Source organism: Nicotiana sylvestris, chromosome 9, assembly GCF_000393655.2.
Source record: "Nicotiana sylvestris chromosome 9, ASM39365v2, whole genome shotgun sequence".
NCBI lineage: Eukaryota > Viridiplantae > Streptophyta > Magnoliopsida > Solanales > Solanaceae > Nicotiana > Nicotiana sylvestris.
The window spans coordinates 165,728,946-165,751,423 of NC_091065.1; the positions used below are offsets into that span (position 1 = coordinate 165,728,946).

Sequence of the window (22,478 nt, forward strand, 5' to 3'; positions counted from 1 at the left end):
CTTACCCGTTCCCCAACTCCAATCTCCCTATATAATGAAAAAAAATAACTATAAGTTTCATCTCATAATAAAAAATTAATGAGGCAAATAACCTAACATAAATAGGTTAGTGTAAATTTTGAAATAGACAATAGTTTGTTACGTTTGGGGACGGTCTAAAATGGTCATTTACGTATATACCTAAGCAATTTTAGTTCTTTATATATTTTTAAAAAAAGAGCACTTTTGGTCTCTTTTAATCATAACTAAAACACACAAAAGTGTTATCTTTGATGGAATTGGGAGAAGCACATGAGCTGTTTTAACTGAATAAAACGTTAGAACAAGCTTCTCTGGATTCATTTCCTCAAAATCGAACCTTAATAAAAATCTTATTCAAGATAATTGATTATAACTCTCATTTGAACCTCAATATAACACCCTTTGTTTTTGAAATCTTACAACGTTCCTTCTAAGGTACAATTAGAAAATAAGAACATTTTTGTCTGGATATTTTTTCTTTTGTTTTAAACGGCTAACATACTTCGCCTTATAAAGTCAATTCTATTAAAATTAACTAATGCCATGCCTTATAAATGTATTGGAGATCGAAACTGTTCAATTTTCGCAAACATAATTACAACAACAACAACTTAGTATAATCTCACAAGTGGGGTCTGAGGAGGGTAGGATGTACGCAGCCTTACCCCTACCCTGGAAAGGCAGAGAGACTGTTTCCGATAGACCCTCGGCTAAAGAATTTCGCAAACATAATTAAGAACTAAATTGTTTTGTTGCATATTTAAAGGAGTATTTTACCCCCAACACCAAACGTAATGTTAGTTTTTGTCATTTTCTTTTTAAAAAAAATACACATTTAGGGTTTAAGTTTTATATACGAATGCTATAAAAATGTATTTAGACAATGTAAGGTAATTACATGTAAAAGCCTTAATAAGTAGTACTTATTATCTTATAATCTAGTAAAAATGGTAATTGACCTCATATTACAAATTAAAATTCACAGGTGACAATATAAACAAATATTTGCACTATATATGTATACTGGTATAAGTTAAATCTTAATTTAATCCTTACAAATATATTGAAGTTTTATATATGTCGCTGTTAGGAAGGGGTGAGTCGACGACATGTCAGTTATCACACACAAACACGCACTAAATAACAGAAATCTGAAACTCCCAACGTGCAACATCCTCCTTATTCCTTCTAACTAAAAACCCCATCTACGCGCCGCCCTTCACCACCAACACATCCACCCTGATAAATTTCCACCTCCTTTTTCTCAGCTTTCCTATGCTATATTATTCAGGCCCTGTGTAGTATGGGCGGTGTGACGTCATCCATCGCCGCTAAATTCGCTTTTTTCCCACCGAACCCGCCATCGTACACGGTTGTCGCCGACGAATCATGCGGCGGCAAGCTATGCATACCTGAGGTACCAAGGAGGGAAAACGTGGACGTTTTGAAGCTGCGGACGCGCCGTGGAAATGAAATCGTCGCGTTATACGTGAAACACCCAAAGGCACCCGCAACTACTATGCTTTACTCGCATGGCAATGCTGCTGATTTGGGCCAAATGTTCGACCTCTTTGTTGAATTGAGCCTCCGTCTCCGGGTCAATCTCATGGGGTAAAAGTAAAAGTCCCATTATTATCCCGCAGAATTCTTTTGTATAATTACTCAATTTTTCAGCTTATTTTTTCTTCTTCTTTGTTATTTGATCCTTAACTGTGAAGTTTATCCAAACCCCCATACTTTTTATCACCTAATTATGGTTAATCAGTGTGCATTTTCACCTCATTGATTACTTAACCATACTAAAGTACGTTGTTTTGGTGTAAACACCGGGTTGCGTTTAGTTCTTACTGCGAGGTAAAAGTTCTTTACTCTTTTCCTTTTCGAGTGAAACCTTGGCGAACAAGTAGAGTTTTTCCTTGTGTTTTCGGATTCGCAGAGGCGGATAGACGATTTAAACTTGATGGGTTTAACCTTAATGCAATTCCCTGTATTTTGTAAATAATAGGTTCGAAGTTTAATATTTGTTAAAAGTTTAGTATTTTTTCACTTGTATATCTATGTTCAGTTTCAGAAACTGCTAGGTTCACTTGCCTGTTGCCAATACACTGCATCCACCACTGTGGGTTTCGAGGTGCGGAAACGGTTTGCAGAAATTAAAGGGGAAGGCATCTCCTTGCCTTCCACTAGTTGGAGGAGCACTTCTAGTTAACACTTTTTGGTTGGAAGATAGGAAAAGAATGAGTTTCCTTTTCTCTTTCCAGTTTAGTTGATTTTTCCCCAACCTAGATACAGCTTGTCCAATAAATGATAATTTTAGTGAATATGAATTGGAGAAGTTGGATGTATGACCCTCGTTTTCAGCAAGTAAACGTATTTGATCAAAAGCTAATAGAGACTTATGTACTGAAGTCATTTATCAGTGTTATATATTAGTTCTCCTATAGAAGGACGAGCAATAGGATTCAGGAGAAAGTTGGTATTCAATCAAGAAAGAATCGCTTTGGATAATTAGAGTAAGCTTCCCCCTTTTTTCTCTTAAAGCAATGTGAGGCGATATTCACATTAACTTATTATTTTCAGTCCGTGGTTGGTTTCTAACATTGATGGTATACATGTTAGTTTCATTATGAAGTAGATGACCGTCTTTAATGGTCAAGTGGATCTAGTAAGCGAATATGTTGATGCTTGCCCTGGAAAGAGATCACATGTTTCAATTCAAGCAACCAGATTGTTGTGTTTCTACTCCATCTCAATGAGATCTTTGAAGACTCGTGGATTTTATATCTTTCGACCTATTTACGGTTGCATTTGGATGCATTTTTATCTTGTGGCATAGTCACGCATTGGTTTCAATTTATAAAAGCAGAATGTTGCTGAATAGTGTTCTGCTTTTGGCCTATGTGTCATAGTTTTGTTTCTAAGAGTCTAAGATTACCTTATTGTAATTCTTTTTTTAGTTTCGGATATGTTAAAATTGAAATCCTATGACATGTTATGTAATTTTTGAATCCTAACTTTTACTTTCTTAAAATATGAGGCAATCAGTGTCCTATTTCAGTTTGAAAGATTTTAGTTCTAACCTTTGCAAGTGAGCTGCCTTAAAATGAAACGGAAATAGTGCACCTACTTTCTCGGAAGCTACTTATGATTGGAAACGTTTAGTCTGCATGAACTATTTTTCTGCCTTTTCAAGCAAGACATAATCTAGATATTTCTAAGGGACTCCACAAGCACTTAAGTGGACCACATGGAGGAATAGGTGTAGAAGAGCTTTCGAAGAAATGGGAAGGAGATTTGTATAGCAGCAAGTGATAGTGCTGTTTTTTTTCTTTATTTGGATGCACACACAATATCATACGAACACTCAAACTATTTATTTCACATGAGGTTTTGCTTTAACACCCCCCCCCCCCCTTTTCTCTTCTCACTTTTTGGTTTTGAAATTTGTTATATTCGATAGTAGGATTGCTATTTTCCTTGGTTTCCTTGACTTCACTGACTTGCTCATGTGCGCTTCTTTAGGTATGATTACTCTGGATATGGACAGTCCACTGGAAAGGTTAGAAATCTACTTCCTTTCTCAAATGAAGTAGACAATTTCTTTTTCATTCTTCTTGAATAGTTCAGGCAAGAGAAGAAAAAACAGTTATCTGCCTTCACATGTTTCAAATTTGTTGCTTGCTCAATAGTATGATCGATCTGTATAAAGTAGGAAGGAGCTTTATGTATTTACAATATCTTTGTTCCCCGAACTAGCTCTAGGACCAAAAAGATACTTGTTCAAGGTGTAGGGTGTTACAACTTTGATTTTAACCCTTTTGAACTTGTCTAATGTTTCTAACAAAATCATATATATTTAGTTCTTCCCAGTCATTTTCAGATTGAAGCATTTCATTTTAGTCTTTGGGTCTGCATGGAAAGCCATTTAGTTAACCTCTTAGAAGACGTTCATCTTCTTTCACCTCTCTTCCAGGCCTCGTATTACTTGTCCTTCTTCACCAATATTACTACATAATGCTAGACATCAGCTCTTAAGGAACTCGTGAAGAGAGAATCTTGCATCATAAACACATAAATCTCCTCTCTGATTGCAAAATATAATGTGTCATATGCAGTTTGATGAGAGATTTATGGTTGCCTTATTGAAGCAAATCAGTCTCCAGCAGGACGTAAATGATGGAGAAGAAATTTTTCGCTATCTTGGAGGTCATTTAGCTGCCTAGTATTATAAAAGGCATCACACTGATGACCACAGAAACACTATTTATATGATGATTCAATGGCGATTTCCCTTCTTTATTTGGGTTTTGGGGTGGGGGGAGGGGGAGGGGTTTGTGCCTTTAATTAATCAACAAAGGCAGCCTTCTGTACAAGCTTCAGGCACCTTAAAGATCCAAGTCCCTCGAAGTCGTATCAGACAAAAGGCAATAGTCAGAGGAACAGATTTGGCAATGTTTTATACACGTGTTGTGGCGTCTACTTGGTTGAGGAACCAGTTATTAAACGACACTCTTGGCTTCGATAAACTGAGACTTGAAAAACTTTTACACCAACTCCATCATGAATTCAATATATCTGGGAAATCCTTCATCTTTGCTTTTTCTGTCTTTTCTTTGCTTAGTAGAGCCTCTGTTGTATGTTTTATATTGCAAACTGGATAATCACCTCTCGATGTCTTTAAGGTTTAGTTAAGACCTTGGGGGGGGGGGGGAGAGGGAGGGGTTTGTGTCTTTAATTAATCAACAAAGGCAGTCTGCTGTACAAGCTTCAGGCACCTTAAAGATCCAAGTCCCTCGAAGTCGTATCAGACAAAAGGCAATAGTCAGAGGAACAGATTTGGCAATGTTTTATACACGTGTTGTGGCGTCTACTTGGTTGAGGAACCAGTTATTAAACGACACTCTTGTCGTCGATAAACTGAGACTTGAAAAACTTTTACACCAACTCCATCATGAATTCGATATATCTGGGAAATCCTTCATCTTTGCTTTTTCTGTCTTTTCTTTGCTTAGTAGAGCCTCTGTTGTATGTTTTATGTTGCACACTGGATAATCACCTCTCGATGTCTTTAAGGTTAGTTAAGACCTTTTAGTTGATATCTTATTGCGTATATTAAAGTATACTTTTAGGTGTATTGTTTTGCCCTTCCAGTGCTGCTGGGAGAGCTAAGGTCATTAAATCTTCATGGCTGTCGCTTGTGTATCCCTAAGACATATCATGGGGTTCTATACATGAATAACTTCTCTTTCTCTTTTTCCCTCATTTCTTTGCTTCCCTTTTGCTCTAGCTTTTAGATGCTGAAACTAGTTATGTTGTTTAGGCATCTAGAAGTGTAATTTGAATGTTGTTTCGGGCACTTTCTTTTTGTTTCTTTTTGTCCTTTTCTGCCTTAATTTCATAAATAACTTTGTTTGGAGTTTTAAATAGATATCTAGGAACTTCTTGAAAAGAAAAAAAATTGATATCTAAGTGTCAGTGGAAAGCCTTCTATTTCTAGGAGTGCCGGTCTTGGGACATCATTTTGGGTTATCATATGGGTTTATTCTGCTAATTGCTGTCAACTATTACTCTTAATATGATAAATTTATCCTTTCTTTGAATCAGCCATCCGAGTGTAATACGTACGCAGACATTGATGCAGTATATAAATGCCTAAAGGAGCAGTACGGTGTCAAAGATGAACAGCTAATACTGTATGGTCAATCTGTTGGCAGCGGCCCGACTGTTGATCTTGCATCACGGGCACCCAATCTAAGAGCTGTTGTTTTACATGGTCCAATATTGTCTGGTCTAAGAGTGTTGTACCCAGTCAAACGCACATATTGGTTTGACATTTATAAGGTAAACTTAAACCCTTGTCTGCTTATAGTTTGTCTTTTGGTTTTTCCTCTTTCCACTTGTACAGGCTGACGTTTTTGCTCCAATTTCTTTCAGAATGTCGACAAAATTATTATGGTGAATTGTCCTGTTCTAGTCATTCATGTGAGTTCTCTTCTTTTTAACTGTTTAATTCTTGCATTCCGTAATTTTCCTTCTCTTCCTCCTTTTCTCTGAGCCCTCATTAGTCTCGTACAACTTTCAGTGTTCTTATGAATACCTAGGGGATCGGGGAAGGAGGGTGGGGGGAAGGGAACTGTTACTAGTTTGTCCGGTTATTGTAGTTTCCTCTCCACAAACTTGCTTTTTGATGGATCATGGGTTTCCTTTTCATCTGACTATATTTTCTTTGCCATGGGAAGTTTTCACTACTAAAAAGGGCCATTTCTGACTGAAAAAGCCAACTGAAAGCAGTCGGTTTTAAAGGATTACAGACCAAAAACCGACCGACATAATCGGTGTACCAAATTTTAATTTTGCCGGTATTTTCTGACACTCGAACAAAAAGAACTAAAATACCGACTGATTCGGTCGGTTTTTCTAAATATGCAATTATAAAATGCACCAGTTGGGAATTGAACCGATGTCTGCATTGTGGCAATGTGCTATTCTACTACTAGACCACTGGTGCTTGTTGGTCTAATGCTCACATTTTTCTATTTATACTCTTCAATTACATATTCTTGCAAAAATAACCGACCCACTTGGTCGGTTTTCTTAAAAAATAAAATTATTGACCGCGTCGGTCGTTATTTTGGTAGGTTGTTTTAAATGAGTTGATCAAAGATTTGACCAAAAAACAATTGATTCGGTCAGTTTTCTGAATATAATTTTTAATTTTTAAATAGGAAACCGACCGACGGGTTCTTGAAAAATATTTTTTACGGGACGCATTACTGGCTGACTTGGTTGGAAAAACATTTTCCGCATTTTGGCGCTAAAATAAACAGCCGACTCGGTCGGTTTTGTCAAAAAATTGAAAAAATATATCTGATTTTCTGACCAAATTGGTCGGTGTTTTGGTCGGTTTTTCGATCAGTAATCTTCAGAAAAAGCTGTTTTTAGTAGTGTTCGAGGAACTTATATGCTAGTCAAACGCTTATTTTTCACATTGATCCTTGAAAATCTTTCTATTAAGACCCTATTTTTATTAACTGATTGACAGTAGTTGACAAGCATCAAGTGCTCAAAAGCACATTTACGGATTAAAGCTGATTTTATAAATGAACAGTTAGGTGTTTGGATATAAGTCTTGCAATTGATAATAAGCTTATACGCTTACCTAAACACCAAGTATAAAAGCTATGGAAATAGTTCAATTTGAATCTGGTTAAGAAGATCATAGGGGAAGAGAATGTTACCGGAATTCAGCTAGCTCCGAAGATGTCAATATAATGCAGCACAACCGACCATTTTTAGACAATCCAAATCTAAAATGAAAAGGATTGGCTTTTCTTTGCTGCAACTAGTGGAACAAAATCTTATTCAGCAAACCGTTGAACTAATGAGACACTTTTGCACAATGTTGCAATCATAAACTTGATGTATGTACTTTTTTTATCATGAATAGAAACTGAATCTAGGGCTTGCTCATGTGGCCATACTTACCAATACAGTGATTCTACGACAGTGCAAGAATCATCTGAATCTGACATAATTTTGAGTAATCTCTGTTTAAATCTTCCTATTCCATAAAAACGTTTAACATTTCCATGTATAGGGAACGGAGGATGAAGTTGTTGACTGTTCGCATGGAAAACAACTCTATGAGCTTTGCAAGGAGAAGTATGAACCGTTGTGGATAGCTGGAGGTGGGCATTGTAATCTTGAGCTTTACCCAGTGTACATCAAACATCTAAAAAAGTTTGTTCTTGGTCTTGGCAAATCAAAGCCGGCCACTGATGGTTCTCATAAAACATCTTTAGAGTCTGATAACAAGAGCAAACCTCCTGAAATTAGTGCCACGAACACATTCGGTCTGCAATCTGACCTTCCAGAAATTTCCAGAAACAGTTTGGATAGTCGACTTGATAAGACAAAGAAGTCAAACAAACCTGAGAAGTCTCGGATGAGCACAGATCGTATAAACAGGTTTAAGAGAAGAAAGGGATTGGTGTGGTGATTGATAGCTTTTGCAGAGAGGGTAATCATATTATTTTATATTTTATTTTGCAAAATGTTGGACTGAAATGAGCTTAAATGGAGCGGCATAGACACAAGAATTCATATAGCTGATCCCAACGTGCTTGAGATTGAGGCACAATCGTTGTTGCTCCACATTAGAAGGACAATGATACTCTAATGGATCAGCTTCAACTCCAAATACTATGTTGAGTTTGATTATAGTTGTAAATAATTGCATCAGTATCGTTCTAGAGGTGAAGTTGTGAAAGAAAAATGTATTCTCTACTCCTACCCCACCCCCCACCCCCCACCCCCTAATCAGTTTTTCAACTGTCATTTTGACATAGAAAGCTTGTAAATTTCTGCTGTGATGCGTTCCCATAAATGTATTACTTGGACACACAGAATGTGCAACTATGTAGTAGAAGCTCACGAGTCATTGTCAACAAACCAAGTCTGATTGTGGACTTAAAAGGGCCTGGAAATACTACTCCACATACATCAGTTAGATATCAAATGAAAATTTTAAAGTCCGCCCTCAGCAACAGAGGTGGAGGCAGAAGCCGAGCTATAGGTTCGGCGGATCCGGTAGCTTTTTCTTGTTAAGAAATTTATTAAATGTGAACAAATATTATATTTAGAACCCGATCATTAGAATTTAAAGTTGTTTTAAAATCCAGAACCCTTAAGGTCAAAATCTTGGCAGCATCTGTTGAGTTTTTTTTACAATAAGAGTAATATATTTACCATAAAAAAGACTAGAAAATAATATTCCAAAATAAATAAGTCTAATTGAATAAATCGTACTTATTAAAAAAATACAATGTAGAATATGTCAGACTACCACGAGTCACGACACACACAATTTGTTGTTCAAGAAAACAATAAACAAGCTACACAGTTGGGTTCCACAAAGGTCAACAGAAAACATATACTCCCTAAGAAAAGATATCCTTTAACATATATAGCATAAGAAAATGATACAGTTGACAATTAATGGTGCTTTCTTCTTTTAGAATATAATAACTTATATACATTAACAGTGTTATACTATCGGTATATTTTAAGGATGAAACCCAAGTACCACGGGTGCAACCCGCAACAAGGGCTGCAATGCATCCGGCAAAAATTTCCTAGCAAAGAGATAACAAATATTTGTAGTAATATTCCCATTATACCAACATTCTGTCCCAAATCGAATTTGATTCAAAAACTGATCTGTAATATCATGCCATCCAAATTTCCTAGGATGAGGGCCACCTCTTGACCAATCAACCCAATAAATCGTCCTGTTAGAATTCATTTGAAGATATAAAATGTTCACTAAAGTTGGCAAGTAATATTCATCATTGTAACATGGAGCTTCACAATGTTCTTGAAAAATAGGGTAAAATTTGCGATCTGAAGCAATTTTGGTAGCTAGGTCCGATCAATTTCGAACCATTGAGATCCTTTACACCATTGTTCGATCGTTATATTCGGCAACATTAGGCGATTTTATCGGCCACAGCTCGGTTTTCGAGGATCGTCGTACGAGCCTAAGAAGCTCAAGTTTGAGCCAAGGAGGTGACTGTATATTGTGGTGAAATTGAATAGTGGAATGCAGGAGTGTGAGAGTAGTATAATCTTTGATTCGACGAATCTAGTAAAGAATTTGCTAGAAGTCTTCTTTCTGCATCTATCATGGATATGGTGCTCCGGTATACCGGCTGCATTGAGATACAAACGAATATAGTGTAAAGATAAAGAGAGATCGATCAAAATTTATTTCTACTAAAGTTGTCACGACCAATAAATCCTAATATGTCGTGATGGAGCCTAACGTGGTACTAGGCAAGCCGACATTCCAAAATTTTCCCAACACTTTAACAGAAAATGAGTTAAAGCAATTTTTAAATAATAAAAGTTCTCATAAACGGGATAGAAACCCAAAACCCAACACGGAAGTTCCCAAAAATCGGGGTGTCACGGAGTACATGAGCATCTATAAATCACAAGTCTGAAAAATACCGTATATAATAGTCTGAAACTAAATACATAAAGCAAAAAGATAGGGAAGAAGAGATAAGGTCTACGAAATGCCGGACAACTACCTTGAAATCTCCAAACGATCAACTGGGCAAAGGAATCAACACCCACCCTATACGGAAATACCTGGATCTGCACACGAAGTGCAGAGTGTAGCGTGAGTACAACCAACTCAATAAGTAAAAGACTAAATAAAGGATTGAAAGTAGTGACGAGCTTTACAGTTATAGTGCAATTACAGTAATTTCAACATAAGAAGGTAGGCATGCTTTCTATTTCGACAATTTAGGCCAAAACAGTTAATTAATGTCAAGTTCAAGTGAAACAGAATAAAATATCTCTCAGAAATTACAAGACGCGGATATATGACAGCTGAAATGAAATAGTAACGAAATCAAATGCATCCTCTCAGAGCAACATTCACTCAGTCCTCCCATTCACTCCAACCTCACAATCACTCATTCTTCTCAATCGCTCGGCACTCGTACTCAGTAGATACATGCACTCACTGGGGGTGTGTACAGACTCTGGAGGGGCTCCTTCAGCGCAAATGCTATAACAAGCCAATCATGGCATAAATCAATGAAATATGTTGTGGCGTGCAACCCGATCCCATACATATCCTCATAATCAGGCCCTCGGCCTCACTCAGTCATCAACCTCTCTAGTCTCTCAGGCTCTCAATAATCATAATAATAAGGCCAAATAGAAATGGTATAATGTATACACAAAGAACAAATAGAGACTGAGATATAATATGCAAGAAAAACTGTGATTGAGTACAAAACAACAATTTAGCAGATAATCAACATGTACACGACCTCTGTAGGTCCCTACAGTGCCAATACATAGTCTAAACATGATTTCTAACATGCTTTGCAGTTTAATTTCTATAACATATGGAGAATGTACGGATAAAAACAGATTCTTCAACTATACAATTCCATAAAATTTAACCAAGTCACAATTTCCTACGATGCACGCCCACACGCCCGTCACCTAGCACGTGCGTCACCTCAAAACTAATCACATGGCACATAATACAGGGTTTTGTACCCTTAGAATAAAATTTAGAACTGTTACTTACCTCAAACCGCACAAACCTTTACTCCAACACACCCTTGCCTCTCAAATCAGCCTCCAAATGTCCTGAATCTAGTCACAAACAGTACGATACAATCAACACAGGCTAAAGGAAACAATTCCATAAGTAAATACTAGGTTATAAATCAAAAGTCAAAAATCAGCTCAAAGCCAGCCCCCGGGCCCACGTTCCGGAATCCGATAAAAGTCACAAAACTCGAAAGACCATTCAACCACGAGCCCAATTGCCACCAAAATCACCAAATCAAATCCTCTAAATCCCTAGCCTCAAACTCCCAATTTACACTGTAATACCACACAATCTAGGTGATAAAATCAATGGGGAAACAAGATTAATGGATAAAAATGAGCACAAGTGATTTACCTCAAGAAACCCCTCTAAAATCCTCATAAAAATCGCCTTAGACTGAGCTTGAAATGTCCAAAATGGAGAAAATCCCGGAAACCCTCGAATTTAAACACTGCTTAGGCATTTCCGCACATGCGGAGCTAGGCTCGCACCTGCACCTCCGCTTTTGCAGACAAAATTGCACTTTTGCGGAAGTCACTTAACCAGTAACCCACCGCACCTGCGGTCCTGGTCTCGCACCTGCGGGACCGCATTTGCGGGTCTTCTTCGCATCTGCGATGCCCCTGCTACCTGGCCATATCCGCTTCTGCGGTCAAACTTGCACAGATGCGCATCCGCATCTGGCACCTGCGACCACTGCACATACCTCCCTCTGCCGCACCTGGGCTCCCTTGCTTGCATCTGCGAGCTCGCACCTGCGATCAAATCTCTGTAGGTGCGATTTTACCAGAAGACTCCCAGCTTCAGCAATGCGCTAAGTCCCATTTTTTATCCGTTAACCATCTAACCCGAGGCCCCCACGACCTTGACCAAATATATCAACAAGTCCTAAAACATGATATGAACTAAGTCGAGCCTCAAATCACCTCAAACAATATCAAAAACATGAATCGCACCCTAATTCAAGCCTATTGTATCTAAGAAATTCCAACTTCTACAAAAGACGCCGAAAACTATCAAATCACGTCCGATTGACTCCAAATTTTGCACACAAATCACAAATAACACCGTAGACCTACTCCAACTCTCGGAACTCCAATCCGAGCCTGGTAGCCACAAATTTCACTCCCGGTCAAACTTCCAAATTTCCAACTTTTGCCATTTCAAGCCTAATTCAACCACAGACCTTCAAATAACCATCTAGACACGTTCCTAAGTCCAAATCATCTAACGGAACTAACAGAACCATCAGAACTCTATTCCAGAGTCATTTACACATAAGTCAACATCCGGGCAACCTTTTCAACTTAAGCTTCCAACCTTGAGACTAAGTGTCTCAATTCATTCCGAAATCCCTCCGAACTCGAACCGACTACACTGAAAAGTCACATAACAACTATAAAGCACAAAATGAGCAGTAAATAGGAGAATGGGGCTACAACTCTCAAAGAGACCGGCCGGGTCATTACATCATCCCCCTCTTAAACAAACGTTCGTCCTCGAACGGGTCTAGAGACATACTTGGAGTCTCAAATAGGAGTGGATATCTGCTCCGTATCTCGCGCTCGGTCACCCAAGTAGCCCCCTCAACTGACTGACCTCTCCACTACATCTTCACTGAAGCTATGTCCCTTGACCTCAACTTTCAAACCTGCCGATCCAAAATGGCCACTGGATCCACATCTTCAGTCAAATTACCATCAAGCTAAACCGTGATGAAATTCAAAACATGAGATGGATCGCCAACATACTTCCAGAGCATAGAAACATGAAACACTATATGCACACTCGACAAACTAGGTGGCAAGGCAAGCTTGTAAGCCACGTCTCCAATCCTCTAAAGCACCTCAAACGGCCCAATATATTGAGGGCTCAACTTACCCTTCTTCCCGAACCTTATAACACCTTTCATGGGAGAAACATTGAGTAGTACCTTCTTCCCAACCATGTAAGCAACATCACGAACCTTCTGATGGGCGTAACTCTTCTGTATAGACTGCACCGTGCGAAGCCGATCCTGAATCAATTTAACCTTGTCTAAAGCATCCTGAACCAAGTCAGTATCCAATAGCCTAACCTCACCTGGCTCAAACCAACCCACTAGAGAACGACACTGTCTCCCATATAAAGCCTCATATAGAGCCATCTGAATGCTCGACTGGTAGCTGTTATTTTATGCAAACTCCCCGAGTGGCAGAAACTGATCCCATGAACCCCCGAAATTAATGACATAAGCGCGTAGCATGTCCTCCAATATAATAGTGCGCTCAAATTGTCCGTTCGCCTGGGGGTGAAATGTTGTACTCAACTCAACCTAGGTGCCCAACTCTCACTGCACGGCTCTCCAAAACTATGACATAAACTGTGTGCCCCGATCTGAAATAATGGACACTGGCACACTATGAAGGAGAACAATTTCACAAATGTAAATTCAGCCAACTGCTCTGAAGAATAAGTAGTCCCAACTGGTATGAAGTGTACGGACTTTGTCAGCCGATCTACAATCACCCAAATAGCATCAAACTTCCTCGAAGTCCGTGGGAGCCCAACTACAAAATCTATGGTGATCAGCTCCCATTTCCACTCTGGAATATCTAGCCTCTGAAGCAATCTACCCGATCTCTGATGCTCATACTTTACCTGCTAACAATTAAGGCACCAAGGTACAAACCCCCTATATCCTTCTTTATTCTTCTCCACCAATAGTATTGCCTCAAGTCCTGGTACATCTTTGCATCACCCGGATGAATGGAATACCGCAAACTATGAGTCTCCTCAAGAATCAACTTAAGTAACCCATCTACATTGGACACACATATCCGGCCCTGCATCTTCAACGCCCCATCATCCCTAATAGTAACATCTCTAGCATCGGCGTGCTGAACCTTGTCCTTGAGGACAAGCAAATGAGGATAATCATACTGGCACTCTCTGATGCAATCATATAAGGAAGACCGAAAAACCACACAAGCTAGAACCCGGCTGGGCTCTAAAACGTCTAATCTCATAAACTAGTTGGCCAAGGCCTGAACATCAACTATAAGCAGTCTCTTACCAACAGGAATGGATGCAAGGCTACCCATACTCACCACCTTCCTACTCAAGGCATCGACCAATACTAGAATGTAAAGTTTCCTAAGGGTTTGACAATGTCTCGAAGATAAGTACAGATATCTCAGTACCGATCCGTAAGACTCTACTAAACCTGCTCATGACTCGTGAGACCTATGTAACCTAAGCTCTGTTACCAACTTGTCACAACCCAAAATCCTAATATGTTGTGATGGCACCTAAAGTGGTACTAGGAAAGTCGACATTTCAAAATTTCCCCAACACGTTTAATAGAAAATGAGTTGAAGCAATTTTTAAATAATAAAAGTTCTAATAAACGAGATAGAAACCCAAAATTCAACACGAAATTTCCCAAAAATCGGGGTGTCACAGAGTACTGAGCATCAATACATCACAAATCTGGAAAATACCGTCTATAATAGTCTGAAACTAAATACATAAAGCGGAAAGATAGGGAAGGAGAGACAATGTATGCGAAACGCTAGGCAACTACCTTGACATCTCCAAACTATCAACTGGGTAAAGGACTTAACACCCACCGTGTCCGGAAACACCTGGATCTACAAACGAAGTGCAGGGTATAGCGTGAGTATAACCAACTTAGTAAGTAACGAAACTAAATAATAGACTGAAAGTAATGACGAGCTTTACAGTTATAGTGCAATTATAGTAATTTCAACAAAGGAAGGTAGACATGCTTTCAAGTTCGACAATTTAGGCCAAAACATTTAATTCATGTTAAGTTCAAGTGAAACAGAATAAAATATCTCTCAGAATTCACAATACGGTTGTAGACATGTGATTTTTGACCCTCCCCAAGATTTTTCATATTTTAGTGCGTAAATATTTAATTTAGGCATAATATAGATATTTTAAGTAATTTTGACTCTTTTACTTTATTTTATTACAAGAAAACAAAAATAAAATTATAAAATAGGTTCATTAATGTTTTGTAGTCATTTTAATCTTAAAGAAAAATACTAAAAAATATATAAAAATAGTATCGTATTTTTATTTTAATATGATATTTGAAAATGTCAAAAATAGGTTTGTTTTAATGGTTAGTTTTATTTTAATAATTATCTAAATAGTAGAATTAATTAATAAATGGGCCCGCATTTTTAATCTCGTTTGCAGCGAAAGAATATAGCTTAGGCTCAAGCAACCCATCTTTAGGCCTAATTTTGGACCTAACCCATAATTCCTAGGCCCATACCCCTTAACCTAAAACCCTACCTAAACCTAGACTCTACCTATATATTAGTGCTTAAAAAATCAAAGAGGGATAACAAAAAGAACGGACGGGGCTAAAAAACGAAAAGAGGCAGCAGCTGAAAAAGCTGCGCAGCAGAACGACCCCCCCTCTGTACTCCATCTTCTGGACACCCTAAATCTTCAGCCATGAAACCAAAAACACAGACCCCATCCCCGGCATCATCTTCGCAAACCCCACCCCAAACGACCCTTGCTTCTTCACTCGATCCCAACCACAGCAACCATCGGCGAAATCCTCCATTCCCTCTAAATTCCAACGCTGAGCACACATATACCGAGAGTAAAATTAAATAAGTTTCTGTCGTCGATTTTCATTCATGGATTTTGTTTGAAGCTCCATTGTTGCATCGTGGTTCAGCGGTGTTTGTTCGACGACGAGGTTCGTGGTTTCGAGTCTGATTTATTGTCGTCCTCTCGTTCGGATTTTAGACTCGAATCTCGCTTGACTAAGTTGCTGATTAATTGAAATTCTGAAATGAAATTTCTCATCATAAGACGACTCTTGCGTTCTGAATTTTGCATCTGAAGATCTGATTATTTAGCTATGCGTTTGAATTTTTTGCGAACCAAACTCGCTGGTTCAAGTTTGCGAGTAAACTCGTTTTGGAATTTTGAATCGAAGTTTCTCTGTGTGCTTGCGTTTGTGGTTCGTGAAATATTTCTGTTAATTGAAAGCAATTTAAGTTCTTAAGCTTCATTTTGCTACTGGAATTTCGTTGATTTGAGTCCATTTTAGAGCTCGTTTGTGAGATCTATTTGGAGCTGAGTATTGAAGTTTCGAGGTCGTCAAGGTCCGGTCCGTCGATTTCGCCATTGAAGTCGTGGCCGATTAGTTTTGCTCTGTTTGAATGCCCCTGTTTCGGTTTCTTTAGTTCTGTTCAAATCGCTGCTGCCAGATGTTCTTGTACTCGACATCGCGAGAAGTTCTTATACCTGAAACTTCTTCTTTTAAAGCTGCTGTTGATTACTGTTGTTTCGGCTGAATTTATGGCTGAGCTCCAGCCTTACTTTTTCAACCTTTTGAGCATTTCTCGTTCATTTTGTTCTAGCAGTGAGTGTTGGTCAGTGGAGTTTTCAGCAGTGAGGTTATCGCCGAGTTTGTTGTTGAGGTTCTCTGGTAGATTTGGGTCGAGTTGGTTGTCGTATTTGTTTTTGGTGTTACAGTAGAAATTTATTTTGAAAGGAAGTTCAGAAGATTTTCTTCGCCAAAGTCTGCGATTCTCGTCCGATTTAGTTCGCTATTTGGGCATATTACTGTTTCTATTTTCTACTACCTTATCAAAAGGAGTTTCAGCTAAACAGGTTCATGCCCACTTTCTTTTACTTTACTTAATCATGTCTAGAATAAATCGATTCATGTTCGAGGTAGGTCTAAAATGTTGTCTAAAATTTTGTTCACCTTTTCTTGATTCGAGCTACATTTTTATGTCTGATTGTGTGTTCTAGTTGAATTATTCTGCTGAAATCTTTATAATATAAGACTTATTAACAGATAAGAACACATGTTTAAAACAACTAATGCATGATGATTTTCTTTCAACGATCGGAACTTCAGAATTTGTTTGTCTATCGCTTTATATACTAAGGTTCTCTTGGTAATTGGATCTTTACTTCCTCGTATTCTGATGCCTTTTTACTCATTAATTCCACCATAAATACTTGAAGTTTCTGGCCTTTTGTTGAATCAGTTGTGTTTATAGGGAAAAACCTATATATAAATAGCATTAGGGAAATTAATCATGAATATTCGTAGTGTGCTTTAGGCAATTATCATGGCTATGGGTACGGTTCCCGTGACGTAGTTGTGATTTGTAATTACTAAATTCGGGTGTGCATTTCATGTGACCCAATCCTAATCTTAGCAACGTTAAATAAAATGTATCTCGGACTGCGGGTGCATTTCATGTGACATGGTCCAAAGACGTGTTTTAGATGACGTTGAAATATTCCCTAAGAATAAATAAAAGCAGTTAAAGGTTAAAATTTGTACATAAGTTCATAATTGTTTAAAATCAGATAATTTAGCTAAATATAACAGTTGAGCGGCCGTGCTAGAATCAAGGAACTCGGGAATGCCTAGCACCTTCTCTCGGGTTAACAGAATTCCTTACTCGGATTTCTGGTTCGCGGACCGTTAAAACAGAGTCAAGCTTTTCCTCGATTTGGGATTCAATAGGTGACTTGGGACACCATAAATCTCTCAAGTGGCGACTCTGAATCTTTTAACAAATAAATCCCGTTTCGATTGTCCTTTAATTGGAAAAACTCCATTATACACCCTTTCGGGGGTGTAGGTGAAAAAGGAGGCGTGACAGCTCTGGCGACTCTGCTGGGGATCGAACCCAGAATCTCTGGTTCATGGTTCAAGAATTCGAGCTTAGAATAATTGTTATAGTTGGCTTTATCCATTATTTGATTTTGTTACATGATTTGGGCCTAATGTGCTAATTGATTGCTTTTACTGCTTTGATATTCCGTGAACTGTATATAAACTGTTGTGAAATCCCTCAGAATTCACAATATGGCTATATATTACAGCTGAAGTGCAACAGTAATGAAATCAAATGCATCCTCTCAGAGCAACAGTCACTCAGTCCTCCCATTCACTCCAACCTCACAATCACTCATTTCTCTTAGCCGCTCAGCACTCGGCACTCAATACTCACACTCCTGCGCTCACTGGTGGTGTGTACAGACTCCGGAGGGCTCCTTCAGCGCAAGTGCTATAACAAGCCAATTATGGCATAAATCAATAAAACATGATGTGGCGTGCAACCCGATCCCATAAATATCCTCATAATCATGCCCTCGGCCTCACTCAGTCATCAACGTCTCCAGTCTCTCGGGCTCTCAATAATCGTAAATCAGCCCAAACAGAAATGGTGTAATGTATACACAAAGAAAAAGTACACACTAAGATATAATATGCAAGAAAAACTATGACTGAGTACAAAACAACGATTTAGCAGATAATCAACATGTACACGACCTCTGTGGGTCCCTACAGTGCCAACATATAGTCTAAACATCATTTCTAACATGATTTGTAGTTCATTTTCTATAACGTATGAAGAATGTACGGTTAACAACAAATTCTTTAACTATATAGTTCCATGGAATTTGACCAAGTCACAATTTTCTACGGTGCACGCCTACAAGCCCGTCACCTAGCACATGTGTCACCTCAAAACCAATCATATGGCACATAATATGGGATTTCATAACCTCAAAACCAAATTTAGAGCTGTTACTTACCTCAAACCGCGCAAACCTCTAATCCAACACACCCTTGCCTCGCAAATCGACCTCTAAATGTCCCGAATCTAGTCACAAACAATATGATACAATTAACACGGGCTAAAAGGAAACAATTCCATAAGAAAATACTAGGTTATAAATCAAAAGTAAAGAATCGGCTCAAAGCCGGCCTTCGGGCCCACGTTTCGGAATCCTATAAAAGTCACAAAACACAAAAGCCCATTTAACCACAAGTCCAACCATGCCAAATTTATCAAAATCCTTCACCAAATCGCCACCCAAATCCCCAAATCTAGCTCTCCAAATCCCTAGCCTCAAACTCCCAATTTACACCTCAAAACCACACAATCTAGGTGGGAAAATCAATGGGTAAACAAGATTATTGAATAAAAATGAGCACAAGTGACTTACCTCAAGAAACCCGTCAAAAATCCTCTTAAATATCACCATAGACCGAGCTTGAGATGTCCAAAATGAATTTATTTTTGGAAACCCTCGAATTTAAACACTGCCCAAGCATTTCACACCTGCGGAGCCTAGGCTCGCACTTGTGCCTCCACTTTTACAGACAAAATTATGCTTCTGGGAAAGTCATTTAACCAGCGACCCACCGCACCTGTGACCCTAGTCTCGCACCTGCGAGCCTTTCTTTTCATATGTGATGCCCCTGTTACCTGGCCGTATCCTCTCCTGCGGTCAAACTTGTGCAGATACGCAACTGCATATGTGGAACTCCTTCCGCGCCTGCGACCACTGCACATACCTCACTTGGCCGCACCTATGCTCCCTTGCTCACACCTATGATCAAATCTCCGCAGGTGCGATTGCACCAGAAGACTCCTAGCTTCAGCAATGCACTAAGTCCCATTTTCGATCCGTTAACCATCTGAAATCAACCCAAGGCCCCCGGGACCTCAACCAAACATACCAACAAGTCTTAAAAAACGATACGAACTTAGTCGAGTCCTCAAATCACCTCAAACAACATCAAAAACATGAATTGCACCCCAATTTAAGCCTATTGAAATTAAGAAATTCCAACTTATTCAAACGATGTCGAAACCTATCAATTCATGTCCGATTGACCTCAAATTTTGCACAAAAGTTACAAATGACACCATAGACCTACTTCAACTCCCGAAAATCCAATCCGAGCCCGGTAACCCTAAAGTCCACTCCCAGTTAAACTTTTAAATTTCCAACTTTCGCCATTTCAAGCCTAATTCAACCACGGACCTCCAAATCACCATTCAGATACGCTCCTAAGTCGAAAATCACTCAACGGAGCTAATGGAACCATTAGAACTCCATTCCATAGTCATTTACACATAAGTCATATCCGGTCAGCCTTTTCAACTTAAGTTTCCAACCTTAAGACTAAGTGTCTCAATTCATTCTGAAATCCCTCCAGATCCGAACCGACTACCCGAGCAAATCACATAATAAATATAAAGCACAAAATAAGCAGTAAATGGGAGAACGGGGCTACAACTCTCAAAACGACTGGCCGAGTCGTTACAAAGTAATAAAAGTAATTTTCATAAAAAGATAATAATTTAATTATGCATGCATATATATTAGATCCTAAAAATTAACACGCAAATAGTTAGGTTGTCACATGTATAAAATTGCGATGTAAGTATAAACTTATTAGTAACTCACCTTACATAATATTTGCGTAATATCACTTAGAAAAACAAAAAGGTCATTTTCTGACACATCCTAATTCCCGATATCTTTACCCCATGTAGCACATATATAGTTGGATATTTATTTTTTATGAGGATAAAAAAATTATAGATTTTTTAAGTAGTGTTACATGTATGTAAGGTGAGCTGCTAAAGTGATAGAATACTTGTGATTTTAGGAATGAATTTTGTATTTTCCGACATTATTTATTTTCTATACAAGCATAGTTGAGTTATTTTTCGTTTCAAATATAAATTTATGGTTTTAAGGAAATAAATTAAAAGTTATAATCTTTTACCCTAAGTAGCTTTGCTTTTGATAGAAAATTTATGATGAAAAGATGCAAACCTGGCTAGGTATTATTCTCCCATAGAAGATAGAATTTTTAGGCACATGAGAATCATTATAAAAAGGATATGAATGTACATATATGGAGTATAATCCTTGATGTCCATTAAAGAACTTGTCCCATAGCACTGCAGCGGAGGAGGGAACAGGGTTAAGGCTAAGACTAGGACCAGGAAAAATATTCAGGAGGGCTGGAAGATATACACAAATTGCACTAGATGGGTGGTTCACAAAGAGGATAAGATTAGATTCCTTACTGACATGGCTTCCCAAGATACAACCACTGGATAAAATCCTTAATGGTCCATGGCACCATAGTGACATGAACACCAGGATAAATGAAGTGTACTCTTATGGGGTTAAGGAAATAAATTAAAAGTTATAATCTTTTACCCTAAGTAGCTTTGCTTTTGATAGAAAATTTATGATGAAAAGATGCAAACCTGGCTAGGTATTATTCTCCCATAGAAGATAGAATTTTTAGGCACATGAGAATCATTATAAAAAGGATATGAATGTACATATATGGAGTATAATCCTTGATGTCCATTAAAGAACTTGTCCCATAGCACTGCAGCGGAGGAGGGAACAGGGTTAAGGCTAAGACTAGGACCAGGAAAAATATTCAGGAGGGCTGGAAGATATACACAAATTGCACTAGATGGGTGGTTCACAAAGAGGATAAGATTAGATTCCTTACTGACATGGCTTCCCAAGATACAACCACTGGATAAAATCCTTAATGGTCCATGGCACCATAGTGACATGAACACCAGGATAAATGAAGTGTACTCTTATGGGGTTTGGGATTTCAGCTCCATTCCCTATCCAATCCCCCATGACATCAACATGATAATCCAAAACACTTTCATTCCCATTACACCTCTATTGAGGATAAGCTAATCTGGAACCTCAATCCCAATGGCCTGTTTAGTACCAAATCAGTCTACTCCTTCCTTAATGCACTAATGCACAATAACACTTCTAATGAAGACCACTTCAGCTGGATTTGAAAGCTAAAGACCCCCAATAAGATTAAGTTCTTCATATGGCTCATGCAGTAAAACAGTCTGCTTACAGGGAATCACTTACACAATATTGGCCTGAGAATTAATCCTAACTACTTCTTCTGTGATTATGCCATAGAAGACATAAATCACATCTTCTTTGGATGTGCTAATGTCAAAGGATTCTAGCAGCAATTGCTGCACCAGTGCAACCATAAGCCTAACCTTAGTGTTAATCCCTTTTCTATGCCAAACTGGGAATACACATGGCATAGGCTTTAAAATGTGGAATACAATACTTACATAAAACGGAAACAGCTATTGCCCTTCTGCCTCTGGGCCATCTGGCTTACTAGGATCTCTAATGTCTTTGAAAAGAACAGATATCACATTAATGTACACTAAACAATAGCAAAGGGTGTTGAGTACCACTATGTAGAAGCTGCATCCAGGCATGTTATAACAAAAACCACCTTATACCTAAAGTGCAACCACTAGATAAGGGCTTCTATAAGTTGAACACGGATGTGGCTGCTTGCCTTAACACAGGAAAATGAGGTATTGGGGGGTATTCAGAAACAACATGGGTGACTGGGTTTTAGGCTTCATGAGGGGGCTCCCAAACACTGATAGTATTAGGGCAGAGATCCAAGCCCTATGGTTGG

The 22,478-nt window shown here is 38.5% G+C and overlaps 1 protein-coding gene and 1 pseudogene across 2 annotated transcripts; one reads left to right on the top strand and one right to left on the bottom strand.

Annotated features, from left to right (window-relative positions):
• Window positions 1-1,130: 1,130 nt before the first annotated feature.
• LOC104234253 (uncharacterized) lies at window positions 1,131-8,311 on the top strand. Of its 2 annotated transcripts, none has more exons than XM_009787795.2 (5): window positions 1,131-1,632; window positions 3,544-3,580; window positions 5,626-5,862; window positions 5,956-6,003; window positions 7,619-8,311. In XM_009787795.2, the coding sequence occupies exons 1-5, from the start codon at window positions 1,325-1,327 to the stop codon at window positions 8,018-8,020; spliced, it is 1,032 nt and encodes a 343-aa protein (XP_009786097.1). In that variant the 5' UTR covers window positions 1,131-1,324; the 3' UTR covers window positions 8,021-8,311. The 2 variants fall into 2 exon arrangements, with proteins under 2 accessions (XP_009786097.1, XP_070012381.1); XM_070156280.1 differs by having other exon boundaries at window positions 7,635-7,845.
• A 774-nt stretch (window positions 8,312-9,085) lies between these two features.
• Window positions 9,086-21,573, bottom strand: LOC104234254 (glycosyltransferase BC10-like; annotated as a pseudogene).
• Window positions 21,574-22,478: the final 905 nt, after the last annotated feature.

Bases quoted from the DNA above. Each gene is read 5' to 3' on its own strand.
- LOC104234253 (XM_009787795.2), top strand. From the start codon at position 1,325: ATGGGCGGTGTGACGTCATCCATCGCCGCTAAATTCGCTTTTTTCCCA. The intron at 3,581-5,625 runs GTTAGAAATCTA...TCTTTGAATCAG, and splicing joins ATGGACAGTCCACTGGAAAG to CCATCCGAGTGTAATACGTA. The intron at 5,863-5,955 runs GTAAACTTAAAC...AATTTCTTTCAG, and splicing joins ATTGGTTTGACATTTATAAG to AATGTCGACAAAATTATTAT.